This window comes from Thunnus thynnus, chromosome 10 (genome assembly GCF_963924715.1).
Source record: "Thunnus thynnus chromosome 10, fThuThy2.1, whole genome shotgun sequence".
NCBI classification, from domain to species: domain Eukaryota; kingdom Metazoa; phylum Chordata; class Actinopteri; order Scombriformes; family Scombridae; genus Thunnus; species Thunnus thynnus.
This window is the reverse complement of record NC_089526.1, coordinates 9,577,145-9,599,712: the sequence shown is the minus strand read 5'-3', so window position 1 is coordinate 9,599,712 and position 22,568 is coordinate 9,577,145. Positions and strand designations below refer to the sequence as shown.

Genomic DNA, 22,568 nt, shown 5'->3' with positions numbered 1-22,568 from the left:
GAAGCAGCTCTTATATTATAGGAACTGACGTCATGTGGAAGTTGCGTCACAGGACGATACATACATCAGGCTTTTGGTGGGAAAATGAGTTCGCATCCACGTACATTTAACTTAAAATTACTGTAAAAGCATTGATATGTACTTTCTGGTGTTTGCTATAATCCCAAAGTAAGCGGCTATGTGTCAAGTACATAACTGTGTGAAAGATTTATGCGTAACAGCCCTTTGTTCACTCTGCCTATTGTTTGCTAGCATGCTATCACGTTAGCCAGCAGTTTGTCGGACGTTGACTTGCAACAAAGTAATTTTTTTGCTACAGTCACTGCCATTGAAAGTATTTAACAGTTTTGTCGTGCTAGGTCGTTACGATAACGCTTTGCGGAAAGCCAAGCAGTTGGTTGTTTTATTTGACTTCACATAAGCTGATACACCAGTGTTAAACCAGTCAGGAGTCCACAACAACATGCCAGAAATCAAACTCAAGCACGTTGTGTCTTGCACCACCGAGGACACTGTAAGTTCATTTGTCACTTGTATTGACATTGTAGACATAATATGCAGAAATACGTGCTATCCTTGTGTCCTTTTGGTCTGATTCAAGCTATTTTTTGAAATGTGAGCCTTCCTTACACACACTTAAAATCACTGGGTCCATTTTTTCTACCCAGTCTGGGTCAATATAGCACTATAACATTAGGTTAACTTAACCGATCTGTTATTTTGACTAAGTGTTCAACACACAAAGCTTAAGCTAAAACTGTCACAAATGTATTGTTTCTTGTACTAAACAATGTGCATATGACATTAAAATGATACACAAATGATTGACAATCAATAATTAACAGTGCAATTTACGTTTAAAAGAGTAGAGTAGAGCTTTAGTTTGTGTAAATAACCCAACAGTAAAATAAAAAATAACATCAAAACTGTGTCAAAACAACCCCCTGTCTTGAGTGGCTTTCTGGGTAACACTAACCCAGTATTGTGTTGGTGCTATATTGACCCAAACTGGGTAAGATTTTAACCAAGTGATTTTTTTTAGTGTTCACTCACTTTTGTTTGTTGTAATGTCAAACAGACTCACAAAGCAGACAACCTGCTGAGCTCTGACACCTACAGAAAGTGGAAAGCAGCAAGATCCGGGGAGAAGCAGACATCAGTAATTTTACAGGTATGTTTTTTTTTTCCCTCATACTCACACAAATCATAGGTTTCAGTGGTTACACAAAGTGTTGTTTGGGTGTTATTTAGTTTATTTGATTGCATTTAATCAAGCTTTTGAGTTTCCTGAAAACCCAGTGATCCAGCTAAGCCTAATCAAATAGTGTTTCCCACAGGTTGAGAATTTACTTGTGGTAGTGGGTGGCGCGGCGTGTGATGGGTGGGTTCAGTAATAAACTAGTCAAATAAAGGTTTATGAAAAACAAAGTTACAGAGTTCTTTGTGGGAAAATACAAATAATTAAACACTCAAAGTTCTCTTATTGGGAACATTTTTAGAGCTTTCACCCACATCTTTTGGCCTTCATCAGTGGATCGAGTTTGTTCAGACAGCTGATGTCTGTTTCTGGTGTTGATTCAGCCTCTTGTTCAGGGTCCTTTGCTGTTTCACTGATGTAGTGTTCCCCACAGCTGTCACATGTGATGTCATGATGATGTCATATACCACTCCAGTCTTCCTCTCAGGAGGGTTCTGTCTTTAGAGTACCAATAGAGATGTTAATGGATGGTGATAAATGCTGACTCCTTGAGACTTGAAGACTCTGGTTAGGTGTTCTGACAGTTTAGCAATAAAAGGGAGTCCCGCTGTAGCTGCGTTTCGACTGCAGGAACTTTCCCCAGGGACTAAGAACCTTTTGATGAACTCAGTTCCTCAACCTGCGTTTCCACCAGAGGGACCAGGGTCTAAACAAAACATCTGGATTTGCAAACAAAAGTTTTTGATTTGCATTTTAATCACAAATGTATTTTACTTGCAATAAAACATTTTTTGATTGCAGTGTTGATAGTTTTACTCTCAAATCTATTTTTGATTGCAAACCTATTCTGTTTGATTGCCTAAGTAGAGCCTATGTATGGGAAATGCTGGTGTCTCTCAGATTTTAGGTGCTTACAACATAATGTTTTCTTTCATTCATTCATTCATCTTAGCTTCTTCTTTGTCGCCCCAAGTATTCTGCTCATTCCCCGCACTCTTAACAGGGATTTTTGTTCACTTATTAAGTGGTATTTACCCAATTTTTTTATGTATTCAAAGTAAGATGGCTAGTAATGGCTGATTGACAGAATATAAAACAAGAGGTTGTTCACTATTTATTGGGGGCCGACGTTTTACAGGCACAGTGAAAACACTGCCTAATATGTTTTGTTCATTTGTTTATATTAATTAATTCAAGAATAACATTAATTTTAAGAACAGTTTTAGGGTTATTTCTGAGGACAGATGTCATAATTTCCTTTAGTAAGTGACAGCAAACAGAGGGACAACATCTTATGTTGATACTGATTTGGCAAAAAAATGTCACATACATAAACATGAACATACATGAGACTAGAAATGTAATTGATTATTATTAATTGCTTTTCCTCACAGTGGCCTGCTTATTTCATGGTGGAAGGAAAATACTGTTATTGACACAAATCTGTTCTGTTCAGAGAGGCCATGTTATGTACATGTGTTATTCATCTTGTAAATTTATAAGAGGTCAACAGGTCATATGTATTGGGATTTACATGAGCCTTGTGTTTACATTGTTATCTGTTGTAGATTTCTGAAGAGTCATGTAAAAGATTTTAATCTATAAAAGGGAAAACATCAGCTGTCATTAAATATTTTTTAGTTGGAGGGCCCAATTTGGGTCTGCGGGCCGCTATTTGCCTACCACTGTGTTAGACTCTAACCTGCCTTTTGATAGCAAAGTGGTAATGGTTGTGCAGTCATGTTTTTCTGTTATTTGTGTGAAGCCAGTTGCACTCATAGCGCATTTGTGTGGTAATGTAACGTAATTACAAACGTTGGCATTTACGTAAGTTGCTTCCCACTTCTCCTTTGTAGATATATTTTTATCCTTTTGGGAACCCCCTTGTCTGCATTATCTTACTGCACAGACCTTCCTCCGCTTTGATTTGGTTTTGGCTGTAATTTTATTTCCTCTTTTTGAACACAGCTGATTTTGAATACAGTTGCGGTTGTCTTTATTATTTGGAGATAAGATATAGCTTAGTCAGTTTCCTGCTTCTAGCTTATTCAAAAGGCTGCTGTGAGGCTTTTAGCTCCTAGGAGACAAGAACATACTATGCTCATCTACATTATATTTGGTTACATTTGAGATATTAGACCTCTGCTTGCTGGTGCTGCTAGTTGTTTGCTGGTCGTTCATATAATGAAGAGTAACTGTGCCTTCTCTGCCCCAGGTGTTCAGCTTTAAAACTGCATGAGCATTATATTGTGTATTACAATGTACTATCATTTAGGAACAGTTGTTCTTTGCTCTTGTATTTCCTTTGCACAAACATGTTCAAAAGAGGGACTACTAGTTGGATACTGTCACTTCTTGCAGCTACTCTGTTAAATCTTTTTCATACGTTGTGTAAGCTATTTTAACTGTTGTACTTTTTCTCTCAGTTCGAGAAGGAGGAGCAGGTGTACAGCATCGATATTGGAAATGAAGGCTCAGCTTTCATTGAGGTGTTAGTCGGGAACTCTTCAGCTGTCAAAGACCAGGACTATGAGGTATTTTTGCAAACCAAACCAATGAAAATATCTCACTTCATAGTCATCTTAATTTGTTCATTACTCCATATTTTTCGACTAATTCTTCAATCTCTCCCTCTTTGTTTTAGGTTCTGTTGGTTACGTCTTCCTTTATGTCCCCCACGGAGAGCCGTAACGGCACCAACATGAACCGGGTGCGTTTCTTTGGGCCCAACCAGCTGCAGAAGAGCACGGCACAGGAGAAGTGGGACAGAGTGAAAATTGTATGCAGCCAGCCATACAGCAAAGTAAGGACCTGATCACCCAGGAATTGTAGTTGTATCTGCATTTAGTAAAGAACTGTGCCCATTAAAATAAAAACTTAATTCAGCTTTGTGTAAATCATGAATCCATCTAACTCCTAATCAACAGAATTACCAGCAAGTACAATATATGTATTTAAAATTGAGATCTTTATAAATCACAGCACTGTTGCAAATTAGCACTTTACATACAGTTCAAACGGTTGCTGTACAAACTATGTGTACTCAAGCTGCATAGTTGTACCTGTAGAGCAAACACTGTTCATGTTTTGTAGTTCCATTAACTACTGAATTTATGGTAAATTCTGTGATAAGAACATAAACAGTGCACTAATAAGCACATCTCCATTGCTGCTTGTGAAATGAAGTATGAGATGAATTTTTTTGTGTACTTAATAGAATATAGCATACGGACTGGCCTTTGTCAAGTTCCATTCACCGCCTGACAAAAACGATCCTCCTCCAACAGCTTCCCCAGTAAGTAATGCACTGTCTTGTTCAAGTGACCATAAGGATATTGTTAACACTGATACTATACCTTACTTTGAGAAATAAAACATATTTTTCTATAAAAACCCCCCCCCCAAAATCCTCAGTGTTAATTGTTGTCTGGACAAAAGAAGCCATACAGGAATTCTGCCTAAATAGTCTAAAACTGGCAGAGTTATGATTTTAATTTAGAAACTGCCTGATCAAAAAATATGTAAATTAGACTACAGATCTGACCAAACATTAGGTGCCGACTTGACACTTTAAAGGTGTTACGACACATTTTGTTCAGGTGCAAACACTGTCTTTGAGGTTCGATACCCAGATGCTCCTACCACTTACAGAACAAACCAGTTGGAGAAACCAGACAGACCACCAGCAAGCATAATAAAAAGTGTGAGCATAATAGTAGAAGATTAAACATGATGCTACATTTTGATGTGAACTTATGTAGTATTTATATGATTTACTTTCATGAAAGCTTTGGTTAACATCCAGTGCTGAGACCTGGCCCGGCATGTCACTATAGGGTGTCTGAAACCTTAATCTACTCTTAAACTCCACACATTTTTTTAACAACTTATGAAATCATTCATCTTGTTGAAAACTCTAATCTTTAATAAAGAGACAGATCTCTCCAGTGTATCTTTTTTATCAGCACTAAACTTGTCCTCCTTCTCCCTTGTCAGAAACTGACAAAGCTGGGGCAGTTCAGGTTGAAGGATGAATCTGCTTCATCCGGGTCCAGCCTACAACCTGGCAGTCTTTTCTTCAATCGGGACAATGCAACAAAGTCCAGTTCTTCACTCAAAGGTGAATTTAAATTTACCAGCTGCTGAAGCCCACTTAAATTCTTCCAAGTCCTTATAATAATAAAGTGGTAATAACTGTGAATAATAATAAAACCACCAGACCACTTATTGGATTTATATTTAAAGCTTCTTAAGTGTGCCAGGAGACAAGACGAGGTGATTTCAAAGACATTCTTTATGATTATGCTACTTTGTAGGAATAAATCTCCTGTGTCCACTCATCACCACGCTGCACTTTTCTCTCTTTAGTGTCTCCTCAGAGTGACAAGTTGAGTTACGCTGCTGCTGCCCTGCAGGCTGGTGGCAGCTCCCACACGTCAGGTCAAGCTTCCTCCCCCAGCTCTGACTCACCACAGGTACTAAACATCACCATCATTTTCCTCACTTAATGTTTTTTGCTTTATTCAGACAACAGGAAGGCTGAGAGAAACTTATAGAAGGTGACACGCTGGCAGCTTGTTGCAGCATGTGATTTATAGTTATTGAGAGTTTTAACTACAACACCAAGTCTGCAAAAGTTTGAGGTTTATTTTACAAATGGAAAAACTTGTCTTCCACACTTTGTCTGTGCTCGAGGGAGGTTTATTAAATGTAATTTTTTTTTTGATGACTTTCTCCTAGCATTAAATGAAAGTGTGGACTGTTTGTGCCACTTTTCATCCAACAGTATCTCCTCCAATGCATCTATTCTAAATATACAGGCGCCCATTGTGCATATTTTTACTCGCTTACTTTAATTGTTTCCTCATAGCGACCAGCAAAGAGGAAATTTGAGTTCAGCAAAGAGCGGCAGTCTGCCTCCGGCCCTCCTCCCTTGAAGAAAACAAGCCCAGCTGGTTCACCTGAGGGCAAAGCTGTGACACCCAAACCCAAACCCAATCCAGCGAGCACTCCCAGCCCCAGCACCTCAAAAGGTGACACCCACAAACTCACTCTTACTGTCTGAATCTCGGCTTACAGATGATTCCTTAACTGAAAACTTCTTTGACTTTCCGTTTGATCTCGCCAGCCTCACCAGCACAGAAGTCCGCTGACAAGAAGAGGGAGAGTCAGTCCAAACCTGAGCCCAAACCCAAACAACAGAAATCCAAATCCCAGAGTGCACAGCAAGTTCCATTCAACCGGATGATGGAGGGGGTGGTGTTTGTCCTCAGCGGCTTCCAAAACCCCTTCAGAGGGGAGCTCAGGGAAAAGGCTCTGGACATGGGAGCCAAATACCGGCCTGACTGGACACCCGACTCAACACACCTTATGTAAGCCGTGTCCCCCCCCCCTCCAACCTCCTTTAATGCTTTTCTTTTGGGTTTGCATAGTTTTCACAGAAAAATACATCAACCTCAACAAGATCAGATTTTTCATTCCCACCACATCACAAGTTTGTTGCTGCAAGGGCACACTGTTTACTCAAGAAGAGATAAATGGGATGCAAATGCAAAAGAGCTGCAGATAAGCCAAAAGATCAATAAATGGTGAAACTGCAGGATGTAGGCAGACTATAAGATTAAAGAGAGATTAGTAGAAAGGCAACTTTATGTAGTGGATGAAGCAGATTGTTTACAGGTCTCTTCAGGGAAAATAATTTTCAGTAGAAATAAAAAACATAAAGATAAAATCCTGTTCATTTCTGAGGTATAAAGATATTTTAAGTTGCTTGACCTCTGACCCTACTGCACCAATATACACTTTTTCAGTTACTTTCACTTAAGACAGCTGCATGTTATGGACAAAATAAATATCACAATGAGCGTAGGAAATAGTTTTGATAAATAACCGAATCACTTACATTAATATGAAGAGCAAAAAATGCTTTTAAAATGATTCTCATAGTTGTTCTAGAGATGTCCTTCCAGCAGAGATTTTTATTCGTAGTTCATTTTTATCTTTGAAGCAGATTACAGGATTGTGTAACAGCCCCTGTTAGCACTAATTTAGTTTGATTGCATCTTGATCTCTACTATCAGAGCAGAATTATGTCCTTGTTAGCGTCTCTTTAGTGATGTAACCATATGTGCCGTGTGTGTGTGTGTGTTTATGTGTGTGTGTGTGTGTGTGTGTGTGTGTGTGCGCATGTGTCTTTTGGCCCATTAATCTCCAGCTGTGCCTTCGCTAACACCCCCAAGTACAGCCAGGTGAAATCAGCAGGGGGCATCATCGTACGGAAGGAATGGGTGATGGACTGCCATAAGAGGAAACAGAAGATCTCCTACAAGCGGTAAGAGAGGGCTGGAATATAAAACAAACAAGTGAAAAGAGATGGTTTTACAGCAGCAATAGCAAATTGAAACTGTATAGATGCTTGTATAGGATTTATACCTGTAGGAAGGCCTGCAGGCTGCTTGGTTGGCATTGTTAAAGGACACTTCCGCAGGATGACAGCCTGGTTTCAGTGTGGAGCGTAGGTCCAGTGTATGAATCCATATCTGATTAATAACTTCTCTTAAGCCACGTCTGTACCTCTACACAGCGCAATCTGTGCACAGCACTCACTCTGATTGAAACCTCCCAAAAATACACCCCTCACAGCAGTGATGCCCACTTGCTACGCAGAACATTGTAACCTTGAGCAGCTGATGCCTGCTGTGATCACAAATTCAGCCCAGACAGCTCCAGCAGCTGTCTAATTATATGCCTCATTACAGGGGGAGCTTTCGCAACATCAAGGTCTTCTGTCATCGCTCCACATGAATCTGCGTCTATTGAATAATGTAGAGCAGGATACTCATCTCGGGCGAAGGAAAGGTCCTAATTAATTGGATTAATATTGTACTTGTCTTATACTGTATGAGGCTTTGCTTTATCATTTAAGGAATTCCTTCATTTGTGTCGCTTCCGTAATAATTGTGTCTGGCATGAAGATGAATCAATTTAGGAGCAGGCTCCCATGCTCCAGTGTTACTGAACTTGTTAGTTTCAGGCTTCTGTTGAATTCAGACAATTTAAATAGTTTGAAGAACTGGTTTTGTGGTAGATTTGACATTATAAGTAAATGTTTTGACTGTAATGAAATGAATCAGTTTATATTGTTCTTTAGCAAACATAGAGTCAGAAAAAATGCTGGCCTCAACTGGCAAAAAGTAAAGGCTCTTGGTTTTTCACACAAATGTTGCAAAAATGTTCCATAATGACTTTGTTTAAGCAGGACTGGGCTAGAGCTGCAACGCTCACGTGATATAAACACCAAGCAAACAAGAGGGAGTTTTAAACATCGTTGTTTCTTCTCACCGCTGTGATTTGGAAAGTAATGACATCGAGGAAGGAGAGTGTTCACAGTTCTCTAACAGGCGGCTTCAGCGGTGTATCTTGTAGTTGAATGATAGCGTATCTGCATGAACGATGATGATGGTTGCTGGCCCTTGAGGAAGGCTCACCCCCGAAACTGAATATAATAATGTAAACTGAATATTTTTACCGTTGGTTGGGGCAAAAGATGACATTTCAGGAAATGATTATTGACATTTTTCACCATTTTCTGACATTTTATAGACCAAATGACTAATCAGTCAATCAAGAAAATATTCAACAGATTAATCCATAATTAAAATAATCGTTAGTCCCGGTTCTAATGTAAAGTATTTAGCTGGGCTTCAGTGGCAGATAGTGTGATCCTTACTGTGAAGTTTTTCCTCTGTTGTCCTGCACTAGAAGTTAAACTGGTTTTATTTCCTTATTCTTAAAAAGTCATGATAAAGGAGAAATGTGATTAAGTTCAATTTTGACTTATTAATTGGCCCAAAACAATCACATTGCCAACGTGACTTTTACAGGACAAAACAAGCAGTCTAAAAACATGACATCAGCTTTGAAAACGACTCCTCATTTTCAGAATGAAGTGCATGGACCTGACATTGGCCTGTGCTGATGTCAATAATCTAGATATCATCTATATCGATTATGAAAATAATCTTTAGGTTCCAGCCCTATTTGAGTTACAAGTATAGATACGGATGTCACAAATATGTCATTAGTGTTCTTTCCTTTTTTGATGTGACTGTCATTTAAAAGAGATAATTGTCATCCAGTTCCAGCAGGACACATCTGGTGATGAGACCGAGGGCACAGAAATCAATTTTTACTCACATTAGTCTTCAAAACCAGAAATGAAAGCAGTCAGATTTATGTTTTGATGGGATTACTGTGGACAGCCACAGTGTGCATATGAGGCTTGTAAAGCTTTTTAAATAAATACAGCTTAAGGACAATGGCACATTACACTATGATCTTATATAATCAGGTCCTTTCTTTCAGAGTCTCAAGGAGTGCAGAAGTTCACTACGGCCTGTGTCGTCATTCTCCCTCACGCTCGCCTTTCTCAGTCAATATCTGATTGCGCAGAGGATCCCTCATCCCTATCCTCCCCCTCTGCTCCCCCCCCTCTCTTGTTGTCAGAATAATCCATTCCCCTGCCCGGCACCGCTATTGTGCGGTGCGTGGAGTGTGCAGCTTTGATGATGTACCCTTTATTTAAAAGCTGCATCTGCTATGGGTAATTAAAAGGACCACTTACTTTGATGATGACAAGTGCCCAAACAAATACACACACACACACACTCACTCTCTCAAACTGTTGCTCCATCACGCACACACACACACACACACTTTGTCACCGAGCATTTGGAGACAAATGCACAGCTTCACTAACGCCATTCAAGCGTGTACTGTGTAGTTGTGTATATATTCATGAGACTGTGACATTAGCCAAGCACCCCAGAAATGCTTTCTCCGTAGTCATTACCCAATCAGTGAGGATCCAGAGACAGACAGAAAGAGAGGAGAGCAGAAACCACTCAAGCAGCTCTACAACGTCCCATCACAATAGACCTGAATAAGTAAACACATTTCTCATTAAAACACAGTCTCTGTTTCAGCATCCCACAGGGACTCGGGAAAGAGTCTCAGTGTTGGAGCTGAAATATCAGCACAATCACATAGTAAAGAATCTATAGCACATAAAACTTGCAAGTTTTAGTCTGTAGGTGTACTACGCCTAAAGTGTTTTAAGGGCTGACATCATCATCAGTAGTAAACAGAACATCTAAAAAAAAAAAACACAATACTTTGATTTGATCAGCAATGATTGGCAGTAAGCAGCTGGTGTAATATTCCCAAACTGATAACATGCGACTACCTATTTAAAACATTTCAAATATGGTTTATAACACACTATAATGTAGTTTTTGGCAGATATAAATATTTATTAATTTATTTGTCAACTATTTCTGTATAACTCCTCAAGTGTAGGCTGGTGTATACACAATGATGAATGACAATATAGTAAAATGCAGTTGTAATCATATAAAATATGTTCATAGGAGAAGTTTTAATTGTTGACAAATACTGTACATTAATGAACAATTAAAAAGGTCTCATAGGTGCTTATAACTAAATGTGTATACATACACCATAGTTGGCATCACTCTATTTTTTTTTTTTTCTTCAGTGTTTTTTCTATCTACAAACTTAAAGGGAATACATCACACACATTTCCAGGTCTGTATTTATAGTCTGGTTTAATTATGCAGCAGATAGTTGATCTATCACAGTGAAGATAAGAGCTGAAATGATCAGTTGATTTTCAATATTGTCTGTTTTGAGAATCAATAATTTAGGCAATATTTCCAAATGAAAGTGATTTTGTTTGCTTTGCAAATTAATTAATTTTTGAATAGAACTAAAGGCCAGACAGTAAAAATCAATTTGAAGATGTCACTGTGGGAATGTGTGATAGATGTTTGTCAATATTTTTGACATTTTTAGATGAATCCAAAAAAAGTCAATAGATAAATCAACAATGACAAATGATAATTAGTTGTGGCCTACAGTAGTTAACATACAACATTTATGTTGTGTTGAAAGACTTTACATTATCATCTGTACATTGAAGTAAAAGCAGACATGATTATACTGATTTCACACAAAATCCCAACAGGTTTATCTGATCTAGAAGTGAAGCGCAACTAACAGAAACCTGGGAGGAGGAAGAAAAGACAAAAAAACCTAAAACAAACCATCAACAGATAATAAAAGTAGCATTTTAAGTATGTGTGACTTCTAGTTTAGAGGCTTCAACATGAAAAAAATGCCATAAAATATCTGCTTCAGTCATAAATACTAGAACAGTAGATTTTCATCACTTACATTGATTATTTTGTCAACACTGTTAAAACAATGTCTTTGTGCTATTTGATTTTACCCGCTCAAACAAATCAAATGTGTCTCCAGTAAACTCTAAAGCAGAGTAGATTGAACTTGTAGGTCTGCTTTTGAGGAAAGGGCACTTAAAAGCAATAGATTCTGTAATACTCCCCTTAACCACCGTGGCCTTTTCATTTTCCAATTTCCTGGGCACTGAGTTTAATGAAACAAGTAAGCATATGTCAGTAAAATGTCTCGCCACAGTGTCAGCGGAAATGATTACTGGTATTTGGTATTTCAACTCTCTGCACTTATGTCCAGGTGACTTTATAGTGAGATGAAGGAATATATGGAGAGGGTGGGGAGAAATGTCACATTTTCATTGAACCTTGTTACTTCCGCATGTGTGATCCATTTCCTGTATGATTATCACCACTGTTATGTATTCTCTCTGGAATTTATAGGGACATTTAGCTTTTTATCTCTCCCCACACTCTCTTAACCTTTGCAACGAACATTACTGATTCAGTCACGGTCTCTTTTCTAACCGCATAGTCCCTTCATCTTTTATGGGTTTTTTTTCTGCTTCTTCTGTTCTTCCTTTCACTGATTTTTATTTGATTGTCTAATCAAGTCATCGCTTGATGTTCCTTTGACGAAGAAGAAGTGATTGGTTTTTGGTGTGGGTTTTCTTATTTTCTCATTAAATATTGCATCTACTTAAGTCACAATTATCTATCACTCTGTTTTGATGCAGGTCTGTGTCTAGATGCAAATTAAGAATTACCAAAAGTTTTTATTATTAAAATATCAAATTGGAGGGATTGTGTAGCCTTGACAGAGGTATTGGATCTTATACTGTACATGAGTGCTTTTTTAGTTAATAGAGTTACTAAAAGCATAGATTTGAAGACATGAAGCATTAATTTGCAATGTCTTGCTCTCTAAAATGACCAGTACACTGGACTTTACTGACACTCACTTAAAAGTTCTCTGGAAATTTCTTTTTTCTTTCATTGCTTCAGTTGTCTCAAATATGAGCCCAACTAGACATGATCTACTAAACAGATGTTGTAGGAAAGACATATAAATTTTGAGTTGGGTAGGTTACATTAGGAGTCATGTTTGGGTTTAGAGTTTTCTTTCACCAGTCAAAGAGGAGGGATATGTATTTAGCCTAAAAGGAAGGTCGACTAGTTGTGAAAGATGGCGGTGAATAGTGAATCCCTTATGAAGCACTATGAAGCAGATGTATGTTGATTAAAATGTATACTAAGCTTGGAAAATATTTTCAGCCTTGATCAACTTATATGATTTCCTGATATCTGTTTTTTTTTTTTTACAGAATAGATAGATCACTTAGTGGTGCTTTAAAAACCAAGTTTTACGGTAGACTTCAACCAAAGGGCTTGCAAACACCTCTCCAACTTCAGAATTAGAGGGAACTGAATCTAACGATTTCTGCAAATTTCTGAAACCAACAATCTGATATTCAAACCCACTTAATGCAGTGATTAGCCAGGTGTATGGAGGAGAGGAAGTACACATGGTTTTATTGTTTTTCATTATTAACATAACTTATTCTGTCAGTCTTTGAGTGCAACAGTATGATTGCCTTCCAGGACTGATTGTCTGAAAGTGTGCACCATTATCCCCACATTTAAATGATTATCGTATCTTGCCCATTTCATTTTTGGCTGGCTTTTCACTCTGCCTTCGAGTGAGGTTGTTCAGAACAGCTATAAACACTTTTGACATGTCATGCTTTAAGTGTCCCTATTTTTTTTTTTTTTTTGCCAAACTGTTGAGGAATATGGTTGGTTTTGTTATTTTTTTTCTCCACCCTGCAGTAGATTAGACTTGTCTCCCAGCATGCAAGCTTCAAAGTATTTAATATACAATCAGTGGTAATGTTTTAAACATCAGGATATTAAATGTCAGGATATTGGTGAAAAATATTACCTTCCCTCTGAACCTTGTTTTCGTTCCACTATTCTCTGACAAAGGTCCACTGTAGTTTGAAACATTACATATGTAAAGCTGATTGGGAGTGTAATGGAAAATCACTGATCACTCAATAAACACACAAAGAGAGCATTGTCAGGTTATGAAATAATGTAATCAAATAATACAATCACAAGTATGATGCATCGTATTCCTGGAGACAAAGATACATACCACCTAGCTATCTTTTCTTTGTCTGAAAAGTTGGCACTTAGCCAGTCCCTTAAATACTACTTGTACAGAATTGAAAACAGCTGTTCACTAACCTTACAAGTCAGCAAATAACCCTCAGATAGAAACACAAGTCAAAAGTTCAACTAACGTAGGAACAGTCTGTCTTCACAACTATATATGACAGCACTCAAGCATGCACCAAGTATCATCACAAAATAACCTTACTACCATATTAAATTAACAATAAACCACACTATCCTCTAAAAGCTTATCAGATGAACGTATAAACATCTACATAACTATGGTTTATCTTATCATTGGCCCAGATAAAAGCACAACAGAATAAACTAACTGTTAAACACTCAACTGCCTCATCTGACACAGCAAAGAACTAAGTTTAGAATAGACACAGCACAGAGAAACTAACACTAAACTGAACTCAAAACACTATCTGTTACATGTATGATATATATACAAGAAATATATCAAATGATAACCTATTATTCAATTTTCTCTCACAGGAGCAAGATATAATGTGCAGGCGTTCTTTTCCCTCCAGTTTTTAATCATCCTGACACTTTTGTTCACCCCTTTTTTGTCTTCCTCCAGGTATTTGATGGATGGAGCAGAGTCAAGCTCAGAGAGCGAAATGGAGGAGGACGACCAGAGTGAGGAGGAAATGTACACAAAGGTAAATTTGTTTTTTTTAAAGGCATACTATGCAGGATTTGTTTGTTTGTCTTTGTAAACAGAACAGTCAAAGTTGGCCCCTCCTCCCCGGCTAAACGACACCAGAGAGAGAGAGAGAGAGAGAGAGAGAGCAGCGTTGGTGGTTGCGTTCTGAAGCACAAATAAACACACCCACACCCACACACAGCCCTCTGCGAAGCGCACACTTCATCTTGTCCGCTGTGGCCTCTCTGCTCGGCGTGTGTGTGTGTGTGTGTGTGTGGAGGTCAACCCTGTCCTCGGTCAAACAGGCACAAACAGAGAGCAGAGGAGAGAGACAAAGACAGCGATATAACCTGGTCATGACACTACGAGTCCCGACCTCACACCCTGAATGCTGTTATTAGCTGTGTGATACACGCTCACTGCCAAAAGGTTGACACCTAGAAACGTTCCCGAACACAGCAAAATAATAAGAAAATACAGGCAGAGGGCAGAGTCTCTGTAGATATATACACTGCCACACACTTCTAGTGGGTCATAAGTGCTGATTGAGAGGGATTATTTTTGTAGGAGTCTATACATATACAATCCTGCATAGTTTGACTTTAACTGAGCTTATAAAATTATCAAATGAAAAATCCTTTTTCCAGTTTGTAAGTCAATTAGCTTTGATCACTCTGTCCGTGCTGTGATTACTGTTCTTGCAGACTCCACAGAAACAGGAGAGACAACCCCAAAAAGTCACCCCCAAAAAGACACCAGAAAAGAGGAATGAAGATGATGAGTATGCCGGCTCCACTGATGTAGATGAACCAGGTTTGCATCAAATGTAGTTTAATAGAAAGTTTCACTATGGAAAACGATTAACTGAACGTTACCTGAAGCTCAGTTTAATATTCAGCCAAAAATACTGCGTGACCGGGACTTTTCTTTATTTATTTGTGTACTAAACAAACTTTTGTTGAGATGCACTAAGTAGCCACTTTATTAAATACACCTTTCAAATCTGGATTGCCCTCCATAATAGCCTGAATTCATCATTGCATGGATTCAACAAGGTGTTGGAAACATTTCTTAGATATTCTGGTCCATGTTGACGTGATAGCATTATGCAGTAGCTGCAGATTTGTCAGCTGCACATTCATGCTGTGAATCTCCCATTCCACTTCATCCCAAAAGTGCTCTTTTAGTTTAAGAGCTGGTGACTGTGGAGGCCGCTGGAATACACTGAACTCATTGTCATGTTCGTGGAACAAATTTCTGACAATGTGTACTTTGTGACATAGTGCGGAAGTAGCCAGTGAAAGATGGGTAGACTGTGAGCATAAAGGTATGCACATTGTCAGCAACAGTGTTCATACAGGCTGTGGCGTTTAGACAATGCTCAGTTGGTAATAAGGGGCCTAGTAAGTGCAAGAGTCTTACCCAACGTCTAGACAGCAAACATTGCATGAGCAGCATGTCAGCAGAGCAGCAGCAGCAGCAGCAGCAGCGACTGCTCCCTCTGTGTGTCTACACTGGAGGCATTCAAGTGCAGTGTTGAGCGTAGGTCACCCACGTGGTGGAAGCACTCAGAGCCCAATACACATGACTGTAGTGACGTGTGTAAAATCGACTTGAAGAATAAATGAACACTTGAGGTTGCGGTTAGACCTGTGAGATCCGGCTGAGACACGAGCCTGCACGGAGCCGATACGCACAGCTGCATAGATTACAATCAGAGCCTATCTGTTGCGTGTGATGTGTGTGTGAAACACACGTCTGACACCTGCTCTCTAGACACGGGGTTAAGCTGCATAGCATGGTTGCCACACGTGGTTATTTGAGAGACTGTGATCTTTCTGTCAGCTTGAACTAGTCTGGTCTTTTGTCTCTGAAATCCCTCTTTAACAAGTCATTTTCAGCCACAGAACTGCTGGGTCACTGGATGTTTTTTGTTTTTTGCACCATTCTCTGTAAACTCTGGAGACTGTTGTGCGTGAAAATCCAGGTAGATTCTCCCTGTCTGGCACCAACAATCATTCCACGGTCAAAGTCACTTAGATCACATTTGTCTTCCCTGTTCTGATGTTTAGTCTGAACAATAACATCTGAACCCCTTGACCATGTCTGCATGTTTTTATGCATTGAGTTGTTGCCAGTTGATTGGCAGATTAGATGTTTGCATTAATGAGAGGGTGCACCTGATACAGTGGCCTCTGAGTGTAAGAGACAAAGCACATAATTCTTCTAAAAAGTGATTTACAAGGTGACAGCCTTACAAAGTCTTAAACTGTGTCGGTCAATAAACTTATAGCCAAAGTTCACCTGAGACAGGCAGACAGACAGGGTGAAATGAGAGGGGAAGAAGTAGGCAGTCAGTCCACTGAAAAGGTGAAGTAGAGGAAATGGAGGAATAGCAGCTAAGATCAAAGAGGCACTTTGAGCTGGAGAGGATGCGGTGCAAATGGAAAGGAACAAACAAAGAAAATTAAATTATCATGGTTGTAGAAGGTTGCAGACATTCTTTTGTAAGTCGTGTAGGGCTTCTTATTTATTTCTGTGCTTTTTCACTTAAAAGTGAGGTTGAATTTAAGAGTGACATCCTAGGTTGTGTATGGTAAATTCTCCAATAAAGGCTGGTATACAAATAATAGCCAAATATAGGGTACAGTCTGTAAATAAATAAATAAAAAGCCAGACCCAGAAAAGACTGTGTAGAAAGGGGGAGGAGGGAAAAGTGCTTGGGCTGCAGTGGAGCACATTGGAAATGAATATATAATTTATACATAAAATGTAGCTTTCCACAAAACGATCTCAATTAGTAATGTTGTCCTATTCATCACTCTGTTGCCACCCCCCACCCTCACGCCTTTGGTGAACCCCTCACTTTTCATCTGGCTCCACCAGAGTTAAGTGCTTATTAGCAAATGGTACTGCGCTAAACTAAGAAGGTGAGCATGGTAAACATGACAAACATTATACCTACTAAACATCAGCAATGTAACATTCTCATTTTAGCATTTAGCTCAAAGCACCCCTGTACTTAAATACAGCCTGTGGTTACCAACCACAAATAAAATGCAATGAGAGTAAATTAGGAGAGACAGGAGAACATTTCTCAGTCACAGAGAAAGAAATCACAAACCAAATGGCTTTAAATTAAGTTAAGTTAAGTATACCTGATCATTAAAACCAAGTAAATATGTTGGCTGGAGATGAACTGTGTGTGTGTGTGTGTGTGTATATATATATATATATATATATATATATGACTCATGGGAAGTGTCTGCATCCATTGCAATTGGGTCAAATAACTGGACAGGGAGAGAGGGTAGCACTGGAGCTGAAGAGGACTGAATGAATTGAGAGGGGCAAGGCGACAATGTGAGAGCCCAGGGATTAGACAAAAGGAATCACCTTTTATGAAGCACTTGGAAATGGATGAGCTGACAATGCCACCGTGAAAAGGACAAGGAACAACATACTGTAGATGCGGTACGAGGGAGAAGGAAGAATGGAGGCAAGACATAATCAATGTGAAGGGACTTGTGCATGATTCTCATTTCTATGTTAATGTGAGGCCAAGAGTAAAGTGGCGGAGTGCATCAGTGAGGAGACACAACAAACACTGACCTACCTAACGTATACAGGGAGACGGCATTTTAATAAGAGCTGCTTCTCTCCCCCCCCACAACTGCACAGGATGTATGATAATGAAAAGTGTTTGTAACGAGGTTACATCCTTTAAACTGCTGATATGTTTCATAGAAATGCAGATTCACCTGGCATTTTTCTCATTACAATATGCATAACAAAAATGAAGATTCAAGGCGTTTTGTAGAGAACATGATAAAACTATAATTCTCTGATATTATAGGATCACACTTAATTAGTTTTAAGATTAGGGCCAGAGTGCAATGATGGTAATCTCAGAGAAAGGCCTTCCTGAAAGGCCTTTTTATTGTCGAAATAAGTCTGACCTCTCAGTTTCCTTGATACATTTCACTGTATTGACAAATAAACACTTCATTTCACAGGAGGTGACGATGATGATTCTGCTGTAGACACAGAAGACGAGCTTCAGAGGTAAACAGAACAAATGATGTCAATGATGCTGTTTGTTATATTGATCGCTGTGGTCATTCACTCCATCTCCTTTCTCTTGTCATTCCAGTAGTAATGTAATGTGAGTCCAGTGTTGAGTCCTGCAGAGAATAATTACCGGACTCGCAATTCCTTTCAGCTCTACAGTGCGTTTTAGCATCTTTCAGCTCTTTTTGTTGGTTTTACAGCCCTTAACTGTTTTTATTCACAGCTTTCATGCTGTAAAAAAAAAAAATGGTACACTACTTGCCCAGCACCAGACTGACTGAAGTTATTGACTAGCTGATGAACGTAGTGCAGCATCTAGTAGCTAAAGAGACAGTTTGTGGAAAGCAAAACAGAGCTAGAAGGAGAATGTGTCTCCTTTTTGTGTAAATAGGAAACTGTTTGCTAACACACTCAGCTTTATAAGGGGATCATTTGTCAGTGTTGTGTTCACAGATTGTTGCGCTGCCTCCAAGTGAAGTAAATCAATTAATGCAGGTTTAAAGTAGTTTGTAATGTAAGCTGTAGAAGTAACCTTACTTATACAAAAACAAAAGTAGATTATCACACACTGAGAGGCTTTTGTGAATATTCTGCAAAAGTTTAAGTCACAAGTGAGATAAATAAAGAACAACAATTAGATTATCTTGATGCTCAAGCAAGACGATGTTGAAGCCTGTGGCAAAATGAGACGTTCACATAGTCGCATTGATGATTTAATAACAAACTCCTAATGAGTATTGGCATAAGCCTCTCAGTGTACGATGATCTATGATTTGTTTGTTTGGTGTATGATCTTAATTTGTTAATCTTACTTCTACTTGATGAGGATTTAGTTAATTACTCCACTCTTATTAGTCATATTAAGCCTTTACTGCATAATAACAGCAACAAAACTAAACATTTTTTGCATTTGAGGCATTTAGCTGACGCCCTGTATAGTGCTTTATAACAGTGCAACAATAATTAATTCTTCCTTTGACAAAGGTTCATTATCGCCATAGAAAGGAGATCTCTAGTTTCGTTCCAATGTAACTCTGATCACTGTTCAAAGAAGCACTAGGACAAGACCAAAAAAAAGGAGACAAGCAGGGAGGTTTCTTCTTTTAAGAGGCAGGCATGTATGGCCTTGGTGCCCTACATTTTGGCCGTGATGCCCCAACAAATTTGTATTTATCAAAGGGCAAAGTGGCCTTGCCCTAAAAAAGACTTCCAGGCCTGATGAACATGAGTACATAATGTCCCATAAAAGATGTAATGAATTCATTCAAGAGACCTTCTCTGTACTTGTGATAGGGTGGAGAATGAGAGCAGACAGAAGAAAGCAGCAGCACAGGGGAAGGTGGTGAAAGAGGAGGATCCATATGGGGGGTCGACAGATGAAAACACAGACGCTGAAGCTGAAGAGGATCATCCCATCCCTGATCTACCAGGTACGTCTCTCTTTGTTCTTATCTGTGTGTCCTCCTGTCTCTTTTGTCTGTTCCTGTTCCCGTCACAGGAACAGATGTCCTCCCTTCTATTTCAGACCTTGCACACAGTGACAAAAACTAATTGGATAGTGTTCTGCTTTTAAGGAATGACACACACTATGCTCAAAGTGTGTGTTGTTTTTCTTTGTTTTCTTGGATGCTTTGCCCTTTTATCAAAGAGTGCCTATAATTACTACCTCTACAAATTGTGTAGTCATCAATTGCACTCTTCTTCTTTCTCTTCCCGTTTTCTTCCAGACTTCCTGACCGGAAAGCACTTTTTCCTCTATGGTAAATTCCCCAACAATGAGAGGCGCCTACTGTTGCGGTACATCGTTGCCTTTAACGGGTGAGAAAGACTTATCAATCCTAGAAATAACACTACAGCTTTAATCGGTCATGGGAATACACTGTGAAAAAAAGATGTAGCATGAAAAGCAAATCTTTGCAATTCATTCTCTGTAAAACACACCGTTGTCTCTGCTCCAGAGTGATGGAGGACTACATGACGGAGAAGGTGCAGTTTGTGGTGACCAGCGAAGGGTGGCATGATTCCTTTGAAGACGTGAGTTGACGTCTTTTCTTTCTCTCTCTTGTTGCGTCAGCATTTCTTTGGCAGCCACAGACAAATAATGATGTCTAACAACAAGCTATAAAGAGAAGTCGATTTTGTGAAGGTTATGGCTTCAGGAAACTTGTGTTTCTCAAATATACCAAGCGTACAGCTGAAAATATCTTTCAGAAGAAAAAACACTCTTTGTACAGGTCACACCAAACACTACCAGCACTTGGATGACTTAGTCATTTTCTTTTTATCAGTAAGTACTTACTATCACTTTGAAAGGTATAATCAAATAAAAGTAATGAAGCAATTTGAAAACCTGAGCACCCACAGTGAAAATGCAGCAGAATTGGGACCAAGTGGCCTTCGAGTGTTTGAAATTGTGGGTCAGAATGAGTTTGCAGACATTCAAGGGCCTTGTGAGCGACTGAATTAGTATTTTTGGTTATAAAATCTGAGCTTTCAGTTTTTTGAAAGGCTTCATACTTTTTCCTGTCTATTTGTGACTCAACAAGAACACTTGATGACCTCTGTCTGCTCTTGTCGCTTTCACTCTCATTTCCATCACAGGCGCTGATGGAGAACAGCAATCTGAACTTTGTCAAACCTGCTTGGATTTACGCAATCAATGAGCGACAAAAGATGCTTCCCTATCAACCCTACTCTGTCGTCCCCTGAACAATATACTGTATTTATACACAAGGTTGTGTGCAGACACACTGACACACTTGACATCCTGATGAAGAAGCAACGGGTAAAGCCATAGACATATTTTTTGTTTGTTTTTTTTTTCCTTCAGATTCACCACTTCACGTAGAAGAAGCAATAACCCGACTATATTATGTTGACTTTAGACTTGCTATTCATGAAATGTCTTGAGTCCTTGATGCTTTCATTACAGATGTTCCTACCTTTTGGCCAAGCTAGAGAAACATGTCTATTTAAATGGTGTGTGTTAAAGTTATTGTTAGGATTAGGTTTGGATTTATGATTAGCTTTTTACCTGAAGGTTGTTAGTCTCAGCTTGGCCACAAAGTAACATCCTCATCAGTGTGCCGCTCAGCCACTTTGGCCTTTTGAACAAAGCACACACACTCTCTCTCTGATTCAGGACTTGTTTGAATTTCTCAGTTCCTGCGCTGCAGTTTGCAGCCACTCACCTCGGCTACCTCAGGCTCTGTCTGGAAATGAGTTATCACCATGTCCTGACTGCCAGCGGTGCTGATAAGACTCTGACTTGTGTAAGTGGAGCGGCAGAGTTTTATGAGACCAGCCCAAAGTCAGGTGAAAGGTGCCAGTTATTTAAGGCTGCAGCCACCAAATTTGAAAAATCAGGACAGCTTAATTCAAGAAATGAAAGCAAATGCGGCGGAACTGTTTTTGTTTTTTTTTCTCCTTTTTATTTTATTAACTGCTGTGAGTGGTAAAGTGATGGATTTCTGTGTGTATAAGTTTGATAAATCTGAGTTTATGATTTGATTTTATTCATGTCTGTGGAATAAGTACTGCAAGAGATGAACTGGCTCGACAAATGAGAGGACGTAAAACAGATGTCAGTGTTTTGCGTAACTCAAATTTTCCAAATTGCCTATTTAAGTCACGAGGAAATGTTGGGCTTTTTGTCTGTTTTGTCTGCTTGCTTGTATAAAAGCAGTTTGTTTAAGTCTCTTTCTTTTTTTCTTACAGTTCTTAATTATTTTGTCTAAATAAAAAAAATAGATTTTTAATTAATGTTGTTGCTTTCATTTTTATTCATTAAGCTATCTGTGTACTCTGCTGCCCTCATCCCTTCCTATACCTTACTCTCTGTTTGCAGCTTGAGAGGCACTCTCATCCTTTTCATTCCTTCTTCATCTCTAGCCCTCTCTCTCTCTCTAATTTACTTCTCCTGTTTTGCACCCTGGAGTCACTGTGTCTTCTGTTCTTCAGTCAAGGGGATTAGAAAGATGGAATGTGGACGAGAGACAGGGGAAGGAGGAGTGGTTACAGGGGAGAGAGGCTGCGGGGAAGATGAAAAGGTTTGGATTCTCAGCAAGGATGCATTAGTAGCCAAGCATTGAAGTGTGTTATTGTACTTCTTGTGTGAGGTAAATTCATGCACACACAAGCAAGTACGAGTCAGTAGTGCTTCCTGCAACCTTATATCAGGCACTGATTTGCTCTT

The 22,568-nt window shown here is 39.1% G+C and overlaps 1 protein-coding gene across 3 annotated transcripts; it reads left to right on the top strand.

Annotated features, from left to right (window-relative positions):
* Positions 1–10: 10 nt before the first annotated feature.
* On the top strand, positions 11–22,131 carry xrcc1 (X-ray repair complementing defective repair in Chinese hamster cells 1). Of its 3 annotated transcripts, none has more exons than XM_067600847.1 (18): positions 11–76; positions 360–514; positions 1,079–1,171; positions 3,625–3,732; positions 3,843–4,001; positions 4,416–4,493; positions 5,195–5,318; positions 5,567–5,673; positions 6,069–6,231; positions 6,327–6,570; positions 7,413–7,529; positions 14,237–14,318; positions 15,007–15,115; positions 18,319–18,367; positions 19,667–19,803; positions 20,101–20,191; positions 20,332–20,407; positions 20,975–22,131. In XM_067600847.1, the coding sequence occupies exons 2-18, from the start codon at positions 464–466 to the stop codon at positions 21,080–21,082; spliced, it is 1,896 nt and encodes a 631-aa protein (XP_067456948.1). In that variant the 5' UTR covers positions 11–76; positions 360–463; the 3' UTR covers positions 21,083–22,131. The 3 variants fall into 3 exon arrangements, with proteins under 3 accessions (XP_067456948.1, XP_067456947.1, XP_067456946.1); XM_067600846.1 differs by having other exon boundaries at positions 23–168; XM_067600845.1 differs by having other exon boundaries at positions 23–514.
* The last annotated feature ends 437 nt before the right edge of the window (positions 22,132–22,568 follow it).

What these genes read in the sequence shown, in the direction of transcription:
- xrcc1 (XM_067600847.1), top strand. Translation starts at nt 464, where the DNA reads ATGCCAGAAATCAAACTCAAGCACGTTGTGTCTTGCACCACCGAGGAC. An exon ending in CCCGACTCAACACACCTTAT is followed by an intron (nt 6,571 to 7,412) that starts GTAAGCCGTGTC and finishes ATTAATCTCCAG; the next exon opens with CTGTGCCTTCGCTAACACCC. An exon ending in CACTGATGTAGATGAACCAG is followed by an intron (nt 15,116 to 18,318) that starts GTTTGCATCAAA and finishes TTCATTTCACAG; the next exon opens with GAGGTGACGATGATGATTCT.